Source organism: Erinaceus europaeus, chromosome 16, assembly GCF_950295315.1.
Source record: "Erinaceus europaeus chromosome 16, mEriEur2.1, whole genome shotgun sequence".
NCBI classification, from domain to species: Eukaryota; Metazoa; Chordata; class Mammalia; order Eulipotyphla; family Erinaceidae; genus Erinaceus; species Erinaceus europaeus.
Genome location: NC_080177.1, coordinates 17,404,859 through 17,428,757, shown reverse-complemented (window position 1 = coordinate 17,428,757; position 23,899 = coordinate 17,404,859). Strand labels below are relative to the sequence as shown.

At 41.7% G+C, this 23,899-nt stretch overlaps 1 protein-coding gene across 2 annotated transcripts in view; it reads left to right on the top strand.

Annotated features, from left to right (window-relative positions):
• The window catches only part of SHC4 (SHC adaptor protein 4), a 151,171-nt gene extending 127,888 nt beyond the window's left edge, over nucleotides 1–23,283 (top strand). For both annotated transcript variants that reach the window (XM_060174627.1, XM_060174626.1), the window contains exons 10-11: nucleotides 19,494–19,747; nucleotides 20,902–23,283. In XM_060174627.1, coding sequence (XP_060030610.1) covers nucleotides 19,494–19,747; nucleotides 20,902–21,057 — 410 coding nt within the window. In that variant the 3' untranslated portion in view covers nucleotides 21,058–23,283. The remainder of the gene's footprint in view (nucleotides 1–19,493; nucleotides 19,748–20,901) is intronic.
• Nucleotides 23,284–23,899: the final 616 nt, after the last annotated feature.

The window sequence follows — 23,899 nt, the reverse complement described above, 5'->3', positions numbered from 1 at the left end:
AATCCTTTCTTTAATAAAAAAAAAAAAAAAGAAGAAGAGGGAAGAGAAGATGGGCTTCCAGAGGAGAATGTGTGCTGTGAGGCCAATGCCAGGACGGCTGCAGGAAAGTGAAGACTGGAGTAGGGACAGAGCCGCCATTTTGTTGAGCGGTTTGAGCATTATTATTTGACAAGGAAAGGGAAACCATTGAAGGTTTGTTAAGCCCCTGAGAATTGTGTTTGGATTTTCACTATTAAAAGACCACTTTGGTGAAACGTGTAGCATAGGATGGAGGGGCCGAAGCCAGAGGAAATGGCCTGAGGTGTGAATTTTTTCCAGTAGATGGCAGAATAAATATCAGCCATTGGTGTAAGGCTAAGTGTGATGAAGCAGAACTCTAGACATAGCTAACTCTAAACATTAGCTGCACATTCATATCCTCAATCAGTGACATAGTAAATTATATATATATATATATATATATATATATATATATATATATATATTTGGAAAGGTGTTTTGAGTAATGGATATTCGAGTTTCATGTGGCACTTTGAGCACTCACTGGGCTCCTGGCTGCAGCTTGAAGCAGTGTTGCTGGGCTGTGGGCCTTTTTCTTCCCCTGGAAGCTTTTCCATTGGCTTTTCTGGTGCTGCTTCCCATCTGCTTATGGCAATGAGACATCTGCAGGCCAGGGAGGCCCCTGGGACGGTAAGCAGTTGCTTCTCATGTTTTACTTTCTTTTTTAAATTATTATCTTTATTTGATAGAGACAATCAGAAATTGAGAGGGAAGGAGGAGATAGAGAGGAAGAGAAACAGACACCTGCAGCACTGCTTCACCATTTGTAAAGTCGTCCCCCTGAACGTTGGAATTGAGGGCTCGAACCCAGGTCCTTGTGCATTGTAACATGTGCACTTAACCAGGTGCGCCACCACCTGGCCCCCCTTCTCATGTTTTTCTATCTAACAGCCAGCATTGGATCCAAATGGATGGCGCGGGGGGCGGGGGGGGCTGGTTTTTCACTTCTTCTCTCCATTCTGTTTCTCAAAGCTGATTTTATTTCTTGTTATCAAAGCAAAAATAAATAAATAACACACTGATCATAACTCATCACTGCAGGTGATGCATATGAGAGAGGGGAGCAGCCCCTGTGGGACCCGTCACTAACAGAGCACGCAGGTCACGTGGATCTCTTCGATGACCCCTGCTACATTAACACACAGGCTCTCCACAGCCCACTGGGCTCAGCCTGCAGTCCAGGCTTATCTCACCTCCTGGGCAGCCCATGGCGCCATGAAAGTAAGTAGCTGGCTGCTGTCTGTTTTTTTTTTAAATATATTTTTTATTTATAAAAAGGAAACACTGACAAAAACCATAGGATAGGAGGGGTACAGCTCCACACAATTCCTAGCACCAGAACTCCGTATCCCATTCCCTCCCCCTGCTGACTGTTTTAACTTCCTGTGACCACAAGCTAAGTATCTCAAAACCTAGAAATCTGCAAATAAGGAGAGTTTGACTTCTTCTCTTCCAATCTGTATGCCTTTAATTCCTTGCTCCTGCCTGATTGCTATGGCAAGAACTTCCAACACTCTGTTGAATAGTAATGGTGATAGTGGGCAACCCTGTCTAGTACCTGATCTGAGGGGAAATGCTTCCAGTTTTTCACCATTGAGTATGATGTTGGCTGTAGGTTTGCTATAGATAGACTCCACTATCTTCAGGAATTTTCCATCTATTCCCATTTTTTTGTAGTGTTTTGATCATAAAGGGATGTTGTATTTTGTCAAAGGCTTTCTCTGCATCTATTGATATGACCATGTGGTTTTTGGTCTTGCTTTTGTTGATGTGGTGGATCACATTAATTGATTTACGTATATTAAACCAACCTTGCATGCCTGGGATAAACCCCACTTGGTCATGATGAATAATCTTTTTGATATACTGCTGTATCCGGTTGGCTAGAATTTTGTTCAATATTTTCGCATTTATGTTCATCAGAGATATTGGTCTGTAGTTTTCTTTTTTGGTTGTGTCCCTGTCTGCTTTTGGTATCAGTACCCTACCCAAACCAAGAGACCCCTCACAGAATGGGAGAAGATCTTTACATGCCATACATCAGATAAGAGTTTAATAACCAACATATATAAAGACCTTGCCAGACTCAACAACAAGACAACAAATAACCCCATCCAAAAATGGGGCGAGGACTTGGACAGAATATTCACCACAGAAGAGATCCAAAAGGCCGAGAAACACATGAAAAAATGCTCTAAGTCTCTGATTGTCAGAGAAATGCAAATCAAGACAACAATGAGATATCACTTCATTCCTGTGAGAATGTCATACATCAGAAAAGGTAACAGCAGCAAATGCTGGAAAGGGTGTGGGGTCAAAGGAACCCTCCTGCACTGCTGGTGGGAATGTCAATTGGTCCAACCTCTGTGGAGAACAGTCTGGAGAACTCTCAGAAGGCTAGAAATGGACCTACCCTATGACCCTGCAATTCCCCTCCTAGGGATATATCCTAAGGAACCCAACACATCCATCCAAAAAGATCTGTGTACACATATGTTCTTGGCAGCACAATTTGTAATAGCCAAAACCTGGAAGCAACCCAGGTGTCCAAAAACAGATGAGTGACTGAGCAAGTTATGGTATATATACACAATGGAATACTACTCAGCTGTAAAAAATGGTGACTTCACCATTTTCAGCCGATCTTGGATGGACCTTGAAAAAATCATGTTGAGTGAAATAAGTCAGAAACAGAAGGATGAATATGGGATGATCTCACTCTCAGGCCGAAGTTGAAAAACAAGATTAGAAAAGAAAACACAAGTCGAACCTGAAATGGAATTGGAGTATTACACCAAAGTAAAAGACTCTGGGGTGGGTGGGTGGGTGGGTGGGGAGAATACAGGTCCATGAAAGATGATGAATGACATAGTGGGGGTTGTATTGTTAAATGGGAATCTGGGGAATGTTATGCATGTACAAACTATTGTATTTACTGTTGAATGTAAAACATTAATTCCCCAATAAAGAAATAAATTATTTAAAAAAAAAACAAACCTAGAAATCTGTTCTGTTACAGTCTGGAGGCCAGAAGCCCTAAATCAAGATGGTGGTTCACTTAGTTTCTTCTGGAAACTCTGGAAGAGAATTGTTCTTCTCTCCTCATGTCTGGTATCTGCTAGCACTCGTTGTCCTTGACTTGTAGACCTAATTGGCTCCAAACTCTGCTTCAGTCTTTACTGGCCTTCATGCCTGTGCCCCAAGTCTCTCTTCTTTCTTACAGGGTAAAGTTACTGGATTTAGGGCCCACCCCAATCTTGTCTTTGGAGACCTTTATTCCCAAACTAGGTTATATTCACAGGTACTAGAGGTCAGGGCTTGAACATTTCTTTCTGTGGCCATTATTCAAGATACAAAACTCTTCAGTTTTAAAAGACTATTTTCTTGGCACCAGGTAAAGAACTCATTCTTACTTCAATCCCTCCCCATACTTAGTACAAATTAGAACTTTGTGGAGATGTTATCTATTTAAACTTTTTTTTGAGGCTTTAACATTGAGTAATATATTCAAATATATTATTTTAAGTATATATATATATATTATGAGAGTGAGAAAAACTAGAGCTTCATTCTGCTATAAGTATATGCGGCTTTATTCATGAAAGTCCATGCTCTACCAGTTAAACCATCTCTCCAGCCACTTAAACGCTTTCAGTTAGTTGCCAACTTTTGGCTTTTTCTGTTTGCTCTTGCAGAAAGATGTACAAAAAAACAAATCTGCAAGATAATTTATAATTTGTTTCTTGCTTCTTTGCATGAAGAACAATGGTCATGATTTCGGGTCTGTTTAGTGATGCTATTAACCTCATTCATTTCAAAACTCCTTGTTAAGTAATTGACACAGAACTAAAATAGATGGCTTTTTTTCACCCACACTGTGGCTATGATACAATAAGACAAACATCGTTTTTTTCCCCTGCCAAATTGCTTCCAGGGGTAAAAGCATCAACAGAAACATAAATAAATAAAAGCAAAACAAGCCCAACGTCTATAATCAACTGAAAAATAAATAAACAGAAAGTCTTTTCCATAAAATATTGAAGCTTGTTGGGTTCAGAGACTGGCTTGGTGTCAAATTTGGTTGACTCCAAAGATGGTGAACCGGAGGCTGAGAAAGTCCTTTCACTAGCCCAGAAAGTCTCTCGAGAACCGCCAAGGGCAGCTTTCCAGCTGGCATGTCTGCCATGGCAAGAAGGAATTTAAAAAGAGCTTTTGCTGAACCTGGGCTTCACCAGACCTCTTTAACTCTTTAGACTAAATAACCAGTCTTCATTGCCAGTCAGGTAAAAATTCAGCCATCTTTCTGCAGGCGTTCTAATATAACTTCTGATACCCAAACAATCAGGTCAGGCTCTTTGGAAGTGGGTAGTGAGACAGATCTTGGTGTGTAGGATCTTTACTAGGATCAATACCTGAAAGGGAAGTAGAAAACTCAAGCTGCCAAGAGAGATGGTTGGAGTTACCATACAAGCTTGACCAAGTCTTGACCAACCCTACAGAAAATAGATAGGGGACATTGGGATTGGTCCACATTGGGCCTAAATATCTAGACCTTCATGCCCCATTGACCTCAGTCTTAGGTGCCACATGAGGTAGATGAACTTTTTGTTGAGCAGTTTTCTGTAGCAAGTTAGACCCTGAACATGTGGTCAATTAGCTGGAAACTAACTATTGACAAATGGGACACTTGGGTTCTTCCTTGCATTGGGATATGAGGATTGAGTCTTTGTGTCCAGCAGAGAACATTTTGTGCCAGGGATGATGAGAGACAATGAGCTCAGTTACCTGCAGTGAACTTAGCCATTCACTGTAGAAACGCTTATTTGGCTAGAGCAGTATTTTCTAGAGGGACAAGTTTTTAGAAAAAAAAAAAAAAAACTTTTTTTTTTTTTTTGTCACCAGGGTTATTGGTGGGGCTCACTGCTGGCACTACAGAAAGAAGCTGAATCCACTGCTCCTGGTGGCCATTTTTTTCCATTTTATTGGATAAGACAGAGAGATTGACGGGGGGGGGGGGGTGGAGGCAGAAAGGGAGAGAGAAAGATAGACACCTGCAGACCTGCTTCACTGCTTGCAAAGCTTACCCCTGCAGGTGGAGAGTGGGGGGCTCAAACTCAGATCCTTGCTTGGGTGCTTGTGCTTAGTAGTATGCACACTTAACCTGGTGCACCGCTGCCCAGCCCCTTAGAAAAAAGTTTCTAGATCTCAACTTGCTAAGTATGTGAACTAGATGCCTTCTATTTCATGCATGGTTCGAAGAGACAACATATTATTAGGAAACTCACTTTCAGGTGACCTGGAATATTTCTTCATTTGCAGTTCCAGTTTCTTTACAAGCAGATCCTCAGTGTTAAAAAAATTTATGGCAGAAGCATAGAAACTGTCTCTTGGCCAATAATAAGAAATTCAATTGTAGGAGAAGGTGAAGTTAATTCATAACAGGATTCCTATCATTAGCTGAAAGTAAATTGAGACCAGCTCTGTGCAAAATTGTAACAGCAAAATGTGTTTTCACTGACTTTGTCCCCCTTTTCCTATCCTTTCCCCCTCTCTCTCCCTTGGCAGCAGTATATTTATAATTTAGACCTCTGGCATCTGCTTCTTCTGTGTGTCTCATTAAGATGCAATGTGCTTTAGCTGCTGATGTGGTGTGCTCTAGCCCTCTTCAACTTCTTGCTATCCCCTTGAGATTAAATTCAGGTCCCTCCAAAAATACTTAAATCAGACTCCAAGAATATACATAATATGGATTTCAGAAGATTCAACTAAGAGAGACAATTTTTCATTTACTTTCTTGTAAACTGTCTTTTGTCTTTTTTTTTCTTTATTGGGGATTAATGGTTTTTTTAGTCAACAGTAAAATACAGTAGTTTGTACATATGTAACATTTCTCAGTTTTCCACAAAACAATTCAACCTTCTCTAGGTCCTCCTCTGCCATCATGTTCCAGGACCTGAACCTTTCCCTCACACCCCCTACCCCAGAGTCTTTTACTTTGGTGCAATACACCAAACCCAGTCCAAGTTCTGCTTTGTTAAACACACTTTTGAACCTTCCTTCTGCCCCTGCATCTTCCTGATTCTTTCTTTTCTTCCTGAAAAACCATCTGCAACTTCTCTAAACCTTCTTATCATTCCTTACACAGACAAACGCTTATTACTGATTAGTTCATTAAAACAAAACAAAAGCACATTTAGACACAGGAACTTCCTGTCTTTCATTTATGCCTTTGGGACTTCTCAGTTCATTCTGTCACACTGACAACAAAGAAAAAACTTTGACACAGTCATTATTCTTGTCAAACATGGTAGAAGGAAATCATCAGTACTGAAACTCTTTTTTTAAATGTATTCTTCATCTTTTTTGTCGTTGTGGTTACTATTATTGTTATTGATGTCATTGTTGTTGGATAGGACAGAGAGAAATGGAGAGAGGAGGGGAAGACAGAGAGGGGGAAAGACAGACACCTGCAGACCTGCTTCACTGCTTGTGAAGTGACTCCCCTACAAATGGGGAGCCTGGGGCTCGAACCGGGCTACTTACGTCTATTTTTGTGCTCTGCACCATGTGCACTTAGCCTGCTGCACTATTGCCCGATCCCCTCTTCATCTTTTTTATTGGGTAGAGGCAAAGAAAAATTGAGAAGGGAGGGGGAGAGACAGAGAGACACCTGTAGTCCGGCTTCACCCCTGCAGGTGGGGACCAGAGGTTTAAACCCAGGTCCTTGTGCACTATAATGTGTGCGCTCACCCAGGTGCTTCACCACCTGGCCCATGAGACTTACTTTTTTATATTGATTTATTATTAGGTTTTAGGCTAAATTTCCATAGCAAAAAACCTCCTCTCTCCCCCAAAGACTGTAGTTGGAAGAGGACTAAAGTGCAGTTGGTTTATTTCATAGTTCAAAGATGGGTAGCTCAGGGCTGGCAGGACCACCTTGTCATGCTCAAATCTGGCCTCCGTCTCCAGTTTAAGGTAGACACTCGGACTCTCACTACTGCACCAGTCTTCTTTCATTTCGTAGGAAGCAAAGCAAGAGCAGTACAGGTGCATTTTTGCCTCCCAGAAGTGACAGGTGTCACTTCTTCTTTCATCATTGTCAGACTGTAGACATGTGTCTGTACCTAGGTTCAAAGGACTAGACAGGTTATTCTAGCTGGATGGCTGTGTGTCCAGCTAAGACTTAAGAGTGTTAGAACGTCATGGAAAGGAGGGTCGCTGTTCGTAGATGAGGGGCTGCTCCTGCCACAGACATGTTTTGTCACGAGTTGTTCATGAGCTCTCCTGTTCATGTGTAACTTATTTGCCGTCCTCTGGAAGGAGGCACTGCAAACATGGCATACAGTTAATAGCATTTATTGTCATGGGCATGATAGCTAGGTGGTAGGAGGCCCTCTCCATCAAGTTTGTCAACTATTTAGCTAGTTGTCTGCCCCCTTTCACACAAAATTAGTGTTGGGATGAGAATTTAAAAAAAAAAAAAGGTAACTGCAATAAAAACTCACTTTCATAACACAGTCGTCACTGGCCCATAGAAATGACCAAACCCTGCCAGGCAGTAATGGAGAGGACTTTGTTTTGTTTATAGTTCAGTTTCAGGAAAGTTATCTCCTTGTCCTCTGTCATCTATAGGCTCAGATTTTGCCTGTCTCCTGACATTACTCCCCTAGCCCTTAGCACACTCTCAAGCTTTTAAGTAGAATATAATGAAATAAAGTGTGTGGGGGTGAGGGGGGTAGAGGGTGGGGGATCGGGAACAGACCAGTTAAGCACACTTGCTACTAATCGAAAGGACCTGAATAAGGATCTAGGTTCGAGCCCCCAGCTCTCCACCTGCAGGAGGAATGCTTCATGAGTGGTGAAGCAGGTCTGCAGGTGTCTGTCTTTCTATATATGTATCCCCCTCCTCTCTCAATTTCATTCTGTTCTATCCAATAAAATGGAAAAGATGGCCACCAGGATTAGTGGATTCAATTTCTGTAGTGCCAGCATGGAGCCCCAGCAATAACCCTGGAGTCAATAATTAATTAATTAGAAAGAAAGTGAAGGAACAAAAGCTCTTACATTGAAACTGCACAACTGAGATTGCCAGAGAGGAGGGTAGAGAGTGCTTAAGGGAGAAACTTTAATGAAATGTGGTCTATTTCACCTCATCCAAGAATACAAAGGGAAGAGGGGAGTCAAGGGGCTGAGGGGGTACAGTGCCTTAAATTGGAGGGAGATGATATATCGATGATGAATGATATGTGTTGGTGCCTGTCTTGGGGAGGGAGATATGAAAATGTACCCCATGTTCAGGGAAGCAGTTACAGAAGCCAGACCTTCCACCTTCTGCACCCCACAATGACCCTGGGTCCATACTCCCAGAGGGGTAAAGAATAGGAAAGGTATCAGGGGAGGGGATGGGATACGGAGTTCTGGTGGTGGGAATTGTGTGGAATTGTACCCCTCTTATCCTATGGTCTTGTCAGCGTTTCCTGTTGGAGAGTGGGGTATGTCTCTCTCTGTATCACCTCATTCCCTGTTGATTTCTGGCTGTCTTTATCCAGCAAATAAAGATTTTTTTAAAAACGAGGAGGAAAAATCTGCTACATCTACCAGAGTCTGCTGATAACCCAAACAAGTTGTACTACCTATACATAAAAGAAAAAGTAACGTGTTAAGCTTGTTGCTATCAGTTACTATGGGAAATTTGATAACTGTATAAAAAGCCAAGTGCCATGGAGCTCAGGGCCCAGTGTTTTGTGGGTCTGAGTCTGACTGGGCCTGCTGGCATAGTAAACACTGCTTTCTACAGTAAATCCTCAGTGTGCCCAGTCTCTGCCTGAGAATCCAAAAACAGGGGAGCTGCTGTGCAGGCTCCAAGCCCATGATAACTCTGGTGGAGAAAACACACCTGCATGCACACGTGCACACACACACACACACACACACACACACACACACACACCAGTAAACTTTATAAAGTCTAATTTTCTCTATGTAAATCATCAGTTTTTCTAAATCCCATTGACTTAACAATTTCTTCTTTCTTGAATGTTACTACATTCCTCTTATATATGAGTCTGTTTCTGAGGCTATTTTATACTTTTTCTGTTGGCCCACTTGCCTCTTCTAGACCAGTTTATCCATTGTCACATACTAACCACTATGACCCAGTAACATATTTTAAAAAATTTTTATTTATGAAATGGAAACATTGACAAGACCATAGGATCAGAGGGGTACATTTCCACACAGTGCCCACCTCCAGAGCTCCATATTCAGTCCCCTCTGTTGATAGCTTCCCTATTTTTTTTTCTTTTTTCCTCCAGGGTTATTGCTGGGCTCAGTGCCTACACCATGAATCCACTGCTCCTGGAGGCCATTTTTCCCCCTTTTGTTGCCCTTGTTGTTGTAGCCTCGTTGTGGTTATTATTATTACCATTGTTGATGCTGTTCATTGTTGGATAGGACAGAGAGAAATGGAGAGGGGAGGGGAAGACAGAGGGGGGGGGAGAGAAAGATAGACACCTGCAGACCTGCTTCACCGCCTGTGAAGTGACCCCCTGCAGGTGAGGAGCCAGAGGCTCAAACCGGGATCCTTACGCTGGTCCTTGCGCCTTGCGCCACGTGCGCTTAACTCACTGTGCCACCGCCTGACCCCCAGCTTCCCTGTTCTTTATCCTTCTGGTACCTCCTTTGCATTGCAAAGAATTTGCTGTGGGTACTCTCTCAACATTTCATTTCTACCTGACATTTTATGTTAACTTATTTTCTGACCACGTTTATAGAAATGCTATGGAGTGTTTCTCCTGAATGCAAATCAGTTTTGATTTTATAATGTTCACACATCTGCTACCACCCAGGGTTAAACAAGGTGATGCCATCCACTCAGACTGCAAACAAGAGGCTTTCTGTGGTCTATCTAATACCAAGCTGTTATTTTTTTTTCCCCTGAATGTTTATACTGTTTGTTGACATTTTGCCATTTAAATGTGGTGCTACTGAGCTGTCTTATTATTTCTAAGCGGGAGAAAGCGGTGCTAGGCCTTATGGAGAAAATCTGTGTGTTAGATAAGCTTCATCCAGCATGAGTCATAGTACTGTTGGCTGTGAGTTCAGTGTTAATGAATCCACAACACATGCGAAACAAGACGTCTTTAAATAGCTAAGCGATGTTTCGATGTTTAATGAAAATGTCACAAATTGAGGCTTGGGAGAAGCTAAGCCTGCACCTCCCCTGGGACAATGGTTCAGTTTTCACTGATTCAGTGTGCACGGGTAACATTATGAAATATAGGTGCTAACAGGAAAGAGAGTTGACTGTTTACTTAAGGTCCATCTGAATCAGTGATGGCATCTATGTAATGTGGGGGAGAAAAAGGAGGAGCTTTCTTCCTACACTGACATTCTTGCTTCTCCAAGATTGTCCCTCTTCTGATTATATCTTTGACTATGTGCCTATCCTGATTTTGGCATACATTTTAATTTCTGTGAAGTTTTTTTTTTTTAATTCACCGTAATACAAATGCTCACCAAGGACATCCAAATGATAAAGCATAAATGATAAATGATAAAGAAAGAATAAAATCCAAATGATAAAAAAAATAAAGAATGGTGTAAAATAAAATGAAAAATATCCCTTCCGGGGGCCAGGTGGTGATGCACCTGGTTAAGCACACACACTAAAGGAACCCCGAGAGAGTTCCAGAGTTCCAGAGTTAGAGAGTGCTTGGCGCCGCCGCGGGGGAAAGAGGCAGCAGAGTTCTGTTTGGTGATTAGTTTGGTTTAGTTTATGAATCGTAGTTCCTGAATAAAGAAATACAGCTTCCCTGCCCAGCCGTATGTCTCTGCTCGTCTCTGTTACCCGCCCGTGAAGCTAGCCCGGCCAGCTGGAGCCTCCGAATTTTAACAACAGGGGAAGCTCCATGAATGGTGAAGCAGAGCTGCAGGGGTCTCTGTCTCTCTCCCCCTCTCTCTCCCCCTCTCTCTCTCCCCTCACCTCTCAATTTCTTTCTGTGACTATCTAATAGTAAATTAAATGTCCCTTCCCATTCCCTAGTACTATCAGCATCTTCCTAGACTGTTTCTTCTGGTTAGCTCCAGTATGTTTATGCTTCAGTAAGGTATCTGCAACTGATGTCTGATTATATCTACCTGTGTCTTACTTACTTATTATTTTGCCTTTAGGGTTATCATTGGGGCTTGGTACCTGCACTATGAATTCACTGCTCCTGTGGCCATTTTTTTAATTTTAATTTTTTCTGGATAGGACAGAGAGAAATTGAGACAGGAAGGGAAGAGAGAGGGAGAAAGACACCTGCAGACCTGCTTCACTGCTTGTGAAGCGACCCCACCCCCCTACCCTTTGTGCTGGTCCCTAGGCTTCCTACTTAGTGCGCTTAACCTGGTGTACCACTGTCCACCCCCCCATGTCTTAATTGACGAATAAATGAACTATTTTGGTAGATAGCAAAAAATTTAAGAAGAAAAAAATAAATGAAAGTTATAAGTCCCTATAAACCTGCATATTTCACTCTTCTATTTTAGAATATTTTTTTCAACTTTGCATGATATTCTTTATTTTCTTTTTTCCTAATTTTATTGAAATGTAATTGGCAGGGCTGGGTGCTGGCACACCTGGTTGAGGGCGCATACGTAACAATGCACGAGGACCTTGGTTTAAGTCCCGAGTCCTCACTTTCAGGAGGAAAGTTTCATAAGTGGTGAAGCAGTGCTGCAGGTGTCTCTCTCTGTCTCTCTTCCTCTCTGTATCCCACTTCCTCTCTATTTCTGGCTGTCTTTATCAAAGAAATGAAGATAATGAAATTTTTTAAAGAAATATAATAGACACATAACAGTGCATTAATTAAAGTGTACAGGATCATTTGATATATGTATATATTTTGAAATGATTACTACCGTAAGCTTAGTTAACATTCATAATTCATGTAGTTACATTTTTTCCTCATAGGAATTTCTAAGATCTACGCTCTTAACAATTATAAAATACCCAACACAACATTGTAGCTGCCCTTCATTTTTTTCCTTTTCTTTCTTTCTTTTTTTTTTTAAACCAGACCACAGCTCAGCTCTGGTTTATAGTGGTGCTAAAGCTTGAACTTGAGACCTCAGAGCCTCAGGCATGAAAGTCTTTTGCATAACCATTATGTTATCTCCCCAGCCCCTGCTAACTAAAGTTGTGCTATAGGTTACCTTCCAGCACTTAATTATCTTTTACTAGAAGTTTTACCACCATTATCTATCTTCTCCACCCCTTAACTCCTGCCTCTTGTAACCTCCAATCAGTTCCTATGAGTTTGGATTTCTTAGAATCTCCATAACGGTGATGATACACAGAGTTTAGGACTGACATCTGTCTGACCGACATCTCTTAGCATAATGCCTTCAAGGGTTATCCATTTCAAATGGCAGGATAAGCACTTTCTCCTCTACCTCTTCCACTTCTTTCTTCTTCTTCTTCTTCTTCTTCTTCTTCTTCTTCTTCTTCTTCTTCTTCTTCTTCTTCTTCTTCTTCTTCTTCTTCTTCTTCTTCTTCTCCTTCTCCTTCTCCTTCTCCTTCTCCTTCTCCTCCTTCTCCTTCTCCTTCTCCTTCTCCTTCTCCTTCTCCTTCTCCTTCTCCTTCTCCTTCCCTCTCTCTCTCTCTCTCTTCTTTCATTTTATTTTACTGTGAATCCACTGCTCCTAGAAGCCATCTTTTTTCCTTTGTTGTTGTTGCTGCTGCTGTTGTTGGATAGGACAGAGAGAAATTGAGACAGGAGGGGAAGACAAAAAGGGGAGAGAAAGAAACCAGATTTGTTTCACTGCTTGTGAAGCAACACTCCCCCCCACCCCCCACCCCCCACAGGTAGGGTGAGGGGGGACTAGGGACGGGATCCTTGTGCAGGTCCTTGCACTTAGCACTATGTGTGCTTAACCGTTGCATTACCTCCCAGCCTCTCTCTCTCTCTCTCTCTCTCTCTCCCTCCCTCCCTCCCTCTCTCTCTCTCTCTCTCTCTCTTATGATTAAATGATAACCTGTTTACTTTTTCCACTCATCCATCAATGGACACTTACTTTGTTTCCATGTCTTGGATGTTATACAAAATGCTTTAATGAATATGGGGCTACAGAGTATCTTCTTGAGACCATGGTGAAGCAGGTCTGCAGATATCTTTCTCTCCCCCTCTCTGTCTTCCCCTCCACTCTCCATTTCTCTCTGTCCTATCCAACAATGAATGACATCAACAACAACAATAATAATAACTACAACAAGGCTACAACAATAAGGGCAACAAAAAGGGGAGGGGATGACCTCTAGGAGCAGTGGATTCATGGTGCAGGCACTGAGCCCCAGCAAAAAAAAGAAAAAGAAAGTGAGAGACAGAGATAAAATGAGGAGACAAAGAAAAGGAGAGACAGAAAAGACCCCACAAGCACTATTTCACTGCTTGTGGAGCTTCTCTGCTGCAGATGGTGACACCTGGCTTGAACTTTGATTCTCTTACCTGGTAACATGTGCACTTTACAGGGTGAGCTACCACCTGGTTCTCCCCCACTCCCCGCCTTTTGATAATTGTTATTTTCACAGATCTGAGGTGATTTCTCTTTGTGGATTTTATTTGAAATTTCCCTGAGGCCAGTCATATCAGACACACTTTTTTTTTTTGGTAAAAAAACATATTTATAAAAAGGAAACACTGACAAAACCATAGGATAAGAGGTGTATAACTCCACACAATTCCCACCACCAGAACTCCGTATCCCATCCCCTCCCCTGATAGTTCTCCTATTCTTTAACCCTCTGGGAGTATGGATCCAGATTTATTATGGGGTGCAGAAGGTGGAAGGTCTGGCTTCTATAATTGCTTCCCCACTGAACATGGGCATTGGCAGGTTGATTCATACTCCCAGCCTGTCTCTCTCTTTCCCTAATGGGGCAGGGCTCTAGGGAAGCAGGGCGCAGGACACATTGGTGGGGTTGTCTGCCCAAGGAAGGACAGTTGGCATCATGGTAGCATCTAGAACCTGGTGGCTGAAAAAGGAGTTAACATATAAAGCCAAGCACATTGTTGCCTAATGGTGAACCTAAAGGCTGGAGTAGTGCAGATGAAGATTTGGGGTCTCCGTTTTGAAGATAGTTAGTAGGCCTATTTTAGTTATATTCCAAAGGGCCCGTGACTATACTAGTTTTTTCCTGAGCCTGAATTCTGATATGCAGGTGGACCCAAGTTATTGTCTGGGGTGATGATGTCATGGCTGGAAAAGGGGCTAGAAAGCTGGATCAGGGAAGAGAGTAGCTCCCAAATATGGGAAAGGTGTATAAATATTATTGACTATAGACCCCATCAATTTTATCTGGGGCCCATATTCGGCTTAGGAGCCAATGCAACTTCTGCATCCCTGTAGGTCTGAGCTCACATTCTGTGGTCATGAGTAGGAACGTTCCAAGCTGCCCTGATTTCAGGACCCATCTTTCTCAGGTGGTAGATAGAGTATGTTACCCAGCCTCCCTTTGGAGGATGGAACATTCTCTACCGTTGTTGATCCAAATTGAAGGAAAGGTCCTATGGGGGTCCACAAAGGGATCTGTTGTGTCGTTCCTGATAGAGATGGCCAGTGACAATGGAGAGAGGGATCTATTTGAGGTCTAGGCCCATCATGTCTGTGTAGGAATCTCAGGACTCCCCGCCTAGGGCCTCAGATGATGAGGAGGACTGCTAGTGATAGAAGAGTCATCATTAAAGTGTGCCAGACACACTTTTTAATGTACTTACTGACCATTTGGATGACCTCTTTGGAAAAAAAAAGTGTTTTGACTGGGGTATGGATTGACCTGCCAACACCCAAAGCCAGCAGAGAAGCCAGAACTCCTACCTTCTGCACCCCAAAATAACTTTGATCCCCATTCCCAGTGGGGGAGAAGTGATAGGATAAGAGGGCTCTAAGCTCCAGTTCCATCAGGTCTCAGAGAGAGGACAAAAAGGGAGAGATATTTGGATGTAGTAATAGGGTTATGGTTGGCTTGGAGGGGAAGAGAGGATTGGACCTGGAAAAAAAAGGAGGACAGTTATTTACAAATGCAGACAGATAGCTGAGAGATGATGGTTAACCCATATCAGTAACCTTGGGAGAAACACAGTGGTTTGCAATGGAGGGATTTGGAATTCAGAACTCTGGTGGTGGGAACAATGTGGAATTATGCCCCTGTTGACATGTGATTTTGTAAATCAATATTGAATCACTAATAAAAATAATAAAAAAAGAAATCCAAACAAGAAGAAAAAAGTAAAGTGTGTTTTCAGTGTCGAACTTCTTAGATTAAAGCCCATTTGATGACATTTGCTATTGGTATCAGATCCAAAAAAAAGTATTGCCAACATACTTGTTTATTATTATTTTTTACATCTATGTTCATCTATAACCTTCTTTTCTTGTTTCCTTGTTTGGTTTTGGTACCAAAGTAACACTGGCCTTGTAAAATGACTTTGGAAGTATTTCCTCCTGTTTGGAGGAAGAGTTTGAAAAGAATTGGCATTCATTCTTTCAGTGTTTGGTAGAATTTGCCAGTAAAGTCATGGTCCTGGAATTTTCTTTGTTGGGAGGTTTTTGAATACTGATTCCATCTCCTTATTAGTAATTGCACTCTTCAGATCTCCTTTTCATAATAAAATTTTGGAGGGTTGTATGTCTCTTGTAACCTACCAAGTATTCCATAAAGTTATATATAAGTAACAATATTTAAATTATAATGATCATTCCTAAAATCACTTAGCAGATAATGAGTCACAGTATTAAAGGTTGCTGTTATTTGGTGATGTGAACATTTGTGATTGAGTTTCTTTGTCTTCTTTTTTTTTTTTTTAATGTCTCTATTGGGGAGGGTTATTTGGTTTACAGTCGAGAGTAAAATATGATAGTTTATATATTTGTAACATTTCCCAGTTTTCATATAACAATACAAACCCCCCCCCCCAGATCCTCCTCTGCCATAAAGTTTCAGGACCTGAGCCCTCAGCCTCACCCACCCCAGACTCTTTTATTTTGGTATAATATCTTTGTCTCTTTTTAATACTTCTGACAAAAAAAAAAAAAAACTTTGTGTGTGCACTGTCTAAAATTAAAATAATTTAAATGCTGGCAACATGTGTGTTACTGGTTGAGATCTCCCTGCTGAGTGTATCTTGTCCTTGTGCTAATTTGGGAAACTGTGTTAGGAAAATATTGTCCATATCCTCTGACTGGCCCGTGATCTGTCGCCTCTTTTTAAGATGATATCATGTCTGATTTTTTTTTCTCGTTCAAAAGCTATCAACCATAATCTTAGGATAAGCCAAAAGCTGTAGAGTACTAAACTGTGTACACATACATTCCCTACCCTTACACAATGTCTTCCTCCTCTCACACTCACACTCACACTCACTCTCTCTCCCTCTCCCTCTATCCCTCTACACACACACACACACACACACATGCACACGCACACACGCACACGCGCACACGCACGCTTGCCCCAGAAGTGTGTGCTCCAGAGCAAGTAACACTAAAGCCAACTACAAGTGTTATTCAAATCTGGACACATTTCAGTTGGCACTTTCCAGCAACACTAGCTAGATCTTGTTGTTTGTGAAGGAGAATATTTTCAGCCACTAGATGTAAAGATATATATTTAAAGAAAAATCTGAATTCTGAATCATATTTGTGTCACTTAGAAGTTCTTAACTAGAAGCAAATCTATAATATCTGAACAGGGGAGTTGGACTTTGCTCACAGGGCACTGGTTACCTTGTGAATGACTGTATAGGATCTAGGGATTGTCATGTGTAAGTTGTAAAAGAGAGTTGGGGAGATTTCTCATTTGTCATACCTTTGCATGAGACATGAAGATACTCTTTTGCATGCATAAAGATTAGGGTCTGGTTTCTATGCAAAGACCCTTTATGTTTAAGGAGACAAAGTCTAATGTCTGTGATTATTTGCCTGGTAAATTTGTCATATTAAACATACAACTCTTACCTGGATTCAGATATAAGAATTTTGTGCTATTACTTCTGGAGATGTTGTATACTATCCTGATAACTTGACTGTTTACTCAGGATTTTTCTGAGTAATACAGAAGTAGAGAGGGTAGAATAATTTTGGAAACAAAAGGATTTTCAAGGCACTGAGGACACAGCATAATGGCTATGCAAAAAGACTCTCATACCTGAGGCTCTGAGGTCTCAGGTTCAATTCCCAGCCCCACCATAAACCAGAGCTGAACAGTGCTCTGGCTTCTCATATTAAAATAAAAGATTTTCACACCCATGAGAAAAGGTTTAGAGTAAGGGTCTAAAATTTGGCTTCAGATAAATTTTATTTCAAGTCCCAGATCTAAACATATGAGTGTTGTGACTTTGGGTAAGCCTTAAAAATTGAGACTTTTGGGTAAGCCTAGAAAAATTTTTTTCTAATTATCTTTATTTACTTCTTGGATAGAGACAGCCAGAAGTCAAGAGGAAGGGGAAGGTAGAGAGGGAGAGAAACAGAGTCACCTGTAACCCTGCTTCACCACTTGCAAAGCTTTCCCTCTGCAGGTATAGACGGATGGGCTTGAACCCAAGTCCTTGCACCTTGTCACGTATGCACTCAAGCAGATGTGCCACCACCCGACCCCTATTTAGCCTTTTAAAGACCTTTATGAGAATTATAATTTTGAGAATCAAACAAGATCAAGCAATGCCTATTATACTTGATCAATGTCAGCTGGAGAATATTCTCACTGAAAGTACCATCAGTGGTGTGACATGCTACTGACAGGACCTTCTTGACACCTCCAGTGCTCTTGAATCTTAGCAGCATTTCCGGTGGGGGTGGGGGTGGGGGAGAGCTGACTCCAGCCATGCTGCTCTGTCATTCTGTCATTTTCTACCTAAGCCATTGTTTGGCTCAGATGAGTCAATGCCATAAACAACAGAGTAGTTATGTAATAAGAATGATGAGAGGAGGGCCAGGTGGTGAGGCACCTGGTTAAGCACACATATTCCAATGCACAAAGACCCAGCTTCCACCCCCCTGGTCCCCCACCTCCGGGGGAAAGCTTTGCAAGTGGTGAAGCAGGGCTGGAGGTGTCTCTCTGTCTATCTTCCCCTCCCCTCCCCTCCAGTTTCTCTCTGTATCCAGTAATAAATAAATAAAATAAAAAAAAATAATAAGAGGTGTAGCACAACTTTCAAGTGTTTAGTTGGAAACATCTTTAGAAGAACATTCATGATTTTGCTTTAAAAAGTTTTGGGGGGCAGTCAGGTGGTAGCACAATGGGTTAAGCACACATGGCAGGAAGCGCAAGGATCTGCACAAGGATCCCGGTTTGAGCCCCCAGCTCCCTGCCTGGAGGGGAGTCGCTTCACAAGTGGTGAAGCAGGTCTGCAGGTGTCTATCTTTCTCTCCCCCTCTCTGTCTTCCCCTTCCTCTCTCCATTTCTCTCTGTCCTATCCAACAACAATGACATCAATAACAACACTAATAATAACCACAACAACAGTAAAGCAACAAGGGCAACAAAAGGGGGAAAAAGTTTTTTGTCTTTTTTAACGGGCACAACCCAAAGTCACCACAGGTATTTTCCAAGAATTTGAGAATGCTTTAGACGTTGTCTGTGATGTCAGGTTACCATTAGTCTCCTTTTCTTGAACGCACAGCCCCTGAGATCTGAAGATCCTCTTTCTGCAGCTATAAAAGCAATTCTCATGGGCCACTTGCATTTCTCGTCTGCACAAAAAAACTCTTGTACCTGGGCAGACCTTTCTGGGTAACACAAAGGCAAAGTTTTTGTATGTTTGTTTGTTTTTTGCCTCCAGGTTTATCGCTGGAGCTTGGTGCTTACACTATGAGTCCACTGCTCCTGTGGCCATTTTTTCCCCAATTTTATTGGATAGGATAGAGAGAATTTAGAGGGGAGGGGGGAATTTACAGAGAGATGGGGGGTAGATAGCATAATGCTTATGCAAAGAGACTCTCATGCCTGAGGCTCTGAAGTCCCAGGTTCAGTCTCCTATACCACCTTAAGTCAGTGCTCTGGGGAAGAAAGGGATAGAGACAGACATGTGCAGACCTATTTCACCATTTGTGAGACAACCCTCCTGTAGGTAGAGAGCTGGGGGCTCAAACCAGGATTGTGTGGGTCCTTATGCTTCTTCGTACTATGTGCACTTAACCCAGGGCACCACTGCCGCCCACCCCCACCCCACCCCAGCCTCCCCAAAGGCAGTGTTTGGATCTACTTTTTAAAGTTACATGCATTGGAAGCTATGAAAACAAAAATCCCATTGGTTCCAGAAACAGCATCGTTTCAAGTGTGCTTTACACAGTAGAGCTGCGCAGTTAATAAAATGTGGACTGAGTGAATGAGTTGCTGAAGGAACAGGTGAAGAGATAACTGGATGGTGTCTCTCATTGTGTTTTGACTTCAGAGCCACCGGAAACCGTTCAGCCAGGTGCTACGGTTCAGCCCAACAGCTCACATTCTTTGCCGCACATCAAGCAGCAGCTGCGGAGTGAAGACTGCTACCATGGCAAGCTGAGCCGGAAGGCGGCTGAAAGCCTCCTGCTCAAAGACGGGGACTTTTTGGTTCGAGAGAGTGCCACATCTCCTGGCCAGTATGTGCTGAGTGGACTACAGGGAGGCCAGGCAAAACATCTTCTCTTGGTGGATCCTGAAGGCAAGGTATTGCTGACCTCTCTTTAGAGGATGCTGTGATTATGTTAAATCTCCCACACCTGATAATGGAGGGTTTGCGCAACTATGGGCTTACTTTCTCTTTAATCTTCCAACTGGAGCAGGAAGTACCTGTGTAGAGGTTAGAGGAGTGTTTTGAGTGGAGATCATCACCCTGGAGGATGAAGTAGAGGACAGCTTCTTTTTGTCTTTGAGTTCAACTTGATGAATTAAGTGGATATGATACTCTGACATGCAGGAATTTATAGTTGAGTATTGATCAGGAGTATATGCATTGCCCTTGCTCACAAAGTGTTTATACTTTACAAAACTCATGATCAAACACCCAAACTATGAGAATGAATGAGGGTCAGCAAGACAGTTCACCTGCATGAGCACAATCCAGGTTTGAACCAGACCATCACCGTGCTAAAAGGAGCATGTGTTTTGGTGTCTTTCCCTCTCTGTGTTTGCCTCCCTCTGTCTCTGTATTTCGGCAAAGACTGGTTCAGTCAAAGCATTAATGGTGTTTCTCAGGAGAGCAGAGTGCTCTGTCATGTATAACAGACCAAAATTATAGCGGAGGGCAGTTGGAGTATAAGGTAGGAATCCTAGGAGCAGAGCAGTAGAATAGCATTAAGTCAACATAAGATGTAGAGCTGGAGTGGAGGTTGTTTGTAGTTAGAAATGTTCCTGTCAAGGCAGGTTGGAGGTATAATGTGAGGTGGGGATGTGAACTGAATTATCTAATATATAGACGGACAAGACACTGGTAGTTTTGGCAAGAGAGACTGATCAGCTTTGTGGGAACAGTAGCATCTGTAAGGTGATGAAATGAATTGTCTCAATCCCCATCCATCCACCCAAACACCAGTGTAACAATGAGATATATACCAAAACACCCGTAGAAGAACCCCAGAATCCAGTGAAGAAATTGCAGTCCCCTAGGGGAGCACAAAGTTGAAAACAGCCCCATTGAGAGAGATAAGAGCAATTTGATTAAATAATACCTTCTCTCTTTTATATTCATGAAATACCCCCCCTTATGGGCTATGTCAGTGTTTTTTGTTCTTTTTTTTTTTTTCCCCTCTGCTGATTGTTTTTATCTTTAAGGTCAAATATTACCATTTAACCTAGAAATATTTTTTTACTTCCTTTTTAAGGTGCGGACCAAGGATCATGTATTTGATAATGTTGGTCACCTTATCAGATATCACATGGATAACAGTCTGCCCATCATCTCTTCAGGGAGTGAAGTGAGCCTTAAACAGCCAGTGAGAAAAGAAAATCACCCAGGACTTTTGCACGTCAACAAATGACGGTAGGGACATGCCATTATAACATTTCAAGAAACTTCATTTTGTGCTAGGACACAAAAATCATTCAAACTTGGCTTCTATATAAATAGAACCCAAACTGTGAAGTGTATCTCTCCAAGACCATCTTGGACTTGGTTCTTTATAAAACAAGGAACTAACAGTAACAGCAACAAAAACCAACAACAAAAATCTCTCTTCAGAAAGTGAACATCAGAGATGGGGAAGAGCATCACTCTATTGGAAAAGAAATTATATGTATGCACGGATGTCACTTTTTGCGGCCGTATTGCATCGTTAACAAGCTAAAAAAAAAGCACAATTAAAATTTCACACGCTAAAGATAACTTGAATGAACTGCTAGGGCAGTGGTATGTGCCTTCCAACTTGATTATTTAGGGACATTTTCATATTGGGGAGATAAGGTCTAAGTGTCTTCATATCTTATCACGATAGAACCATTTGCCAAAAATTTTTTTTCCTTGCTTAAAAAATAATAAGCAATTTGCTCAGTAGCTACTGACTTTATTACATGCTCTGTTTAATAGCATTTTCACTGCAGTGTTAAAATAAATTTGATGTTGAATTTGGACCATCTCTATGGCACTGGAATCAAATCAAGAACCATTGTAAGTATTGGTCTGCTTCATTGGCTATCCTGTTTTCTGGCTAAAAGGTTAGGGCCAAAATTCTTTGACCTAGTATTTCTCAATCTTTGCTGTTGGGATTGTTTGTAGCAGGCATGTAACAAACTGAAAAGACCAAAGTTTTCTGACATTTCTGAATTCATCATATTTCTCTCTGTCCCTTCCCCCCTAACCCAGTCATGGGTTTAAAAGATGGCCAACAATACAAATCGGTTTTCTCCTTCTATAGAGAATTTATAATTTGAAAGCACAAAGAATTGTCCTCTTGATTGGCTGTGACTAAGTCTTTTAGTCCTTTGCTTACCTGTATCCTTAGCATCTTTTCTAGATGTAACCAAACAAAAAAACAGAAGGGGAGGAGAGGTCCATATTGAACAAAACAGTTGGAAAGCTTGGCCACAGGGACAGTCACTGGTAAGCTGCTGTTGAAATGAAGTATTGAGTTGAGAAAAGTGCTAAATTGGGATACATCAGTCTGACCTTAAGCAAAATGCTGCATCTGTCTGAACTCCAGTCTCCTTCTTCATGAATCGAGGGAGATGGGCAAGGTGAATTCAGAGGTCCATTTCAGTTCGAACATATGCATCCATTAAAAAAAAATTAAATTTCCACTGGTTAGTGGTCAATGTTGATACCCAGCCTGAATAATTAAGGTGAAAGCTTCAAGTTTCATTTTTTCCCCTTTTTATTCTACACCCATACTTACAGGATGCATATCACAACTGAGACCAGACTTTGAATAGTGGAGAACCCAAGTCTTTCAGACAAAAGCTCTGAAACTTTGGAATAGTGTAATTAATTGTTGTCATGGTTGCTGTAAGTAGTGGGGAAGATGCTCCTGTCTTTTGCTTACCTTTATTTCTTCCATTCAACCATTATAATTTTTTTTAATTGTGAGTTATCTGGACAATTGCCTTAATTTCACTTCATTTTGGCTATGTAGACATCATTTCATATTTGTAGTGGTGATATATTTGCTGTTTTTAAAAATAAAACATGGGCAACTTCTTTTGCATAGAAATCACGAGAAATCAAGCACACTGAACTCTACTGTTTGCCTGGAAAGCTCTGTGATTTTATTTTACTTCGAATGCCACTAGCTTCTTGGATAGAGTCGCTTCTTTGTACACAATGAGGAAATATGCATTTTCCATCTCTTTTGCCTAGGCCTTATTTCTTAATTATGGGAATAGAATCTTCTAAGGTCATAGAAATGTGAGGGTGATCTAATCACCTTTGTTACAGACAGGGAAGAATGTGGGCTCAGTCTGGCTGAGCAGAGTGCTAACTTGGGAGCAAAAAGAAGTTCCCTAGACAAATAGAAGCAGAGTGTATAAATAATATGAGCAGTGCACATGGGTGGTCAGTATTTGGTTATAAAGATGTAGTAGCTGGCTAAGCAAGTACTGCACTTAAAAATACTATGAACCTGTAAAACACAATGAAACCACAAAAATGTTTGACTGCATGCTATTTTAATGAAACACTCTTATCTTCACGTGTCTTAAAGTGGAACTCCATCTGTCTATAAATATATGTAAACAACTTTTCAAAAAAAATAAATGATTATTGCTTTGTGACACTTGATAGTATATGCCTGGTGCTTGGGACTTGGAAAAATGTATCATTTATTGGTACAGTTGACAGAGTGAGTAGATGGTCCTCCTGATAGGAAACAGATGGCTTGCTTCAATTGGGTAATTTGAGGAGAATTTTTAATAAAGGGAGTATTTACACAAAAGTGTGGATAGAATATGGGGAAGTCACAGGGGAGGACACAGCATCCTGAGAGAATGAAGAGGCAGGGAGGGAGCAGTAACAGTCTAGAGAGAGCCCTTTGGGGGAACTGTGGCTTGTGATACAGGAAGTCCACACGCTCTGGTGACCCCACAAGGAGGAGATAGAGATGAGAGAGCATTTACTCAAAGGGATGGAAGAGGGGGCTGAGCTGTGGTGCACCTGGTTAGGCGCACATAGTACTAAGAGCAAGGACCCACACTAGGATCTGAGTCTGAGCCCCTGGCTCCCCACCTGTGGGGTGGGGTGGGGGACATACTTTATGAGTGGTGAAGCAGGTCTGCAGGTGTCTATCTTTCTCTCTCCCTTTCTGCCTCCCCCATCCTATCTCAATTTCTCTCTGTTCTATCCTATAAAATGGAAAAAACAGCAGCAGCAGCAACAACAACAGAAAGGCCACC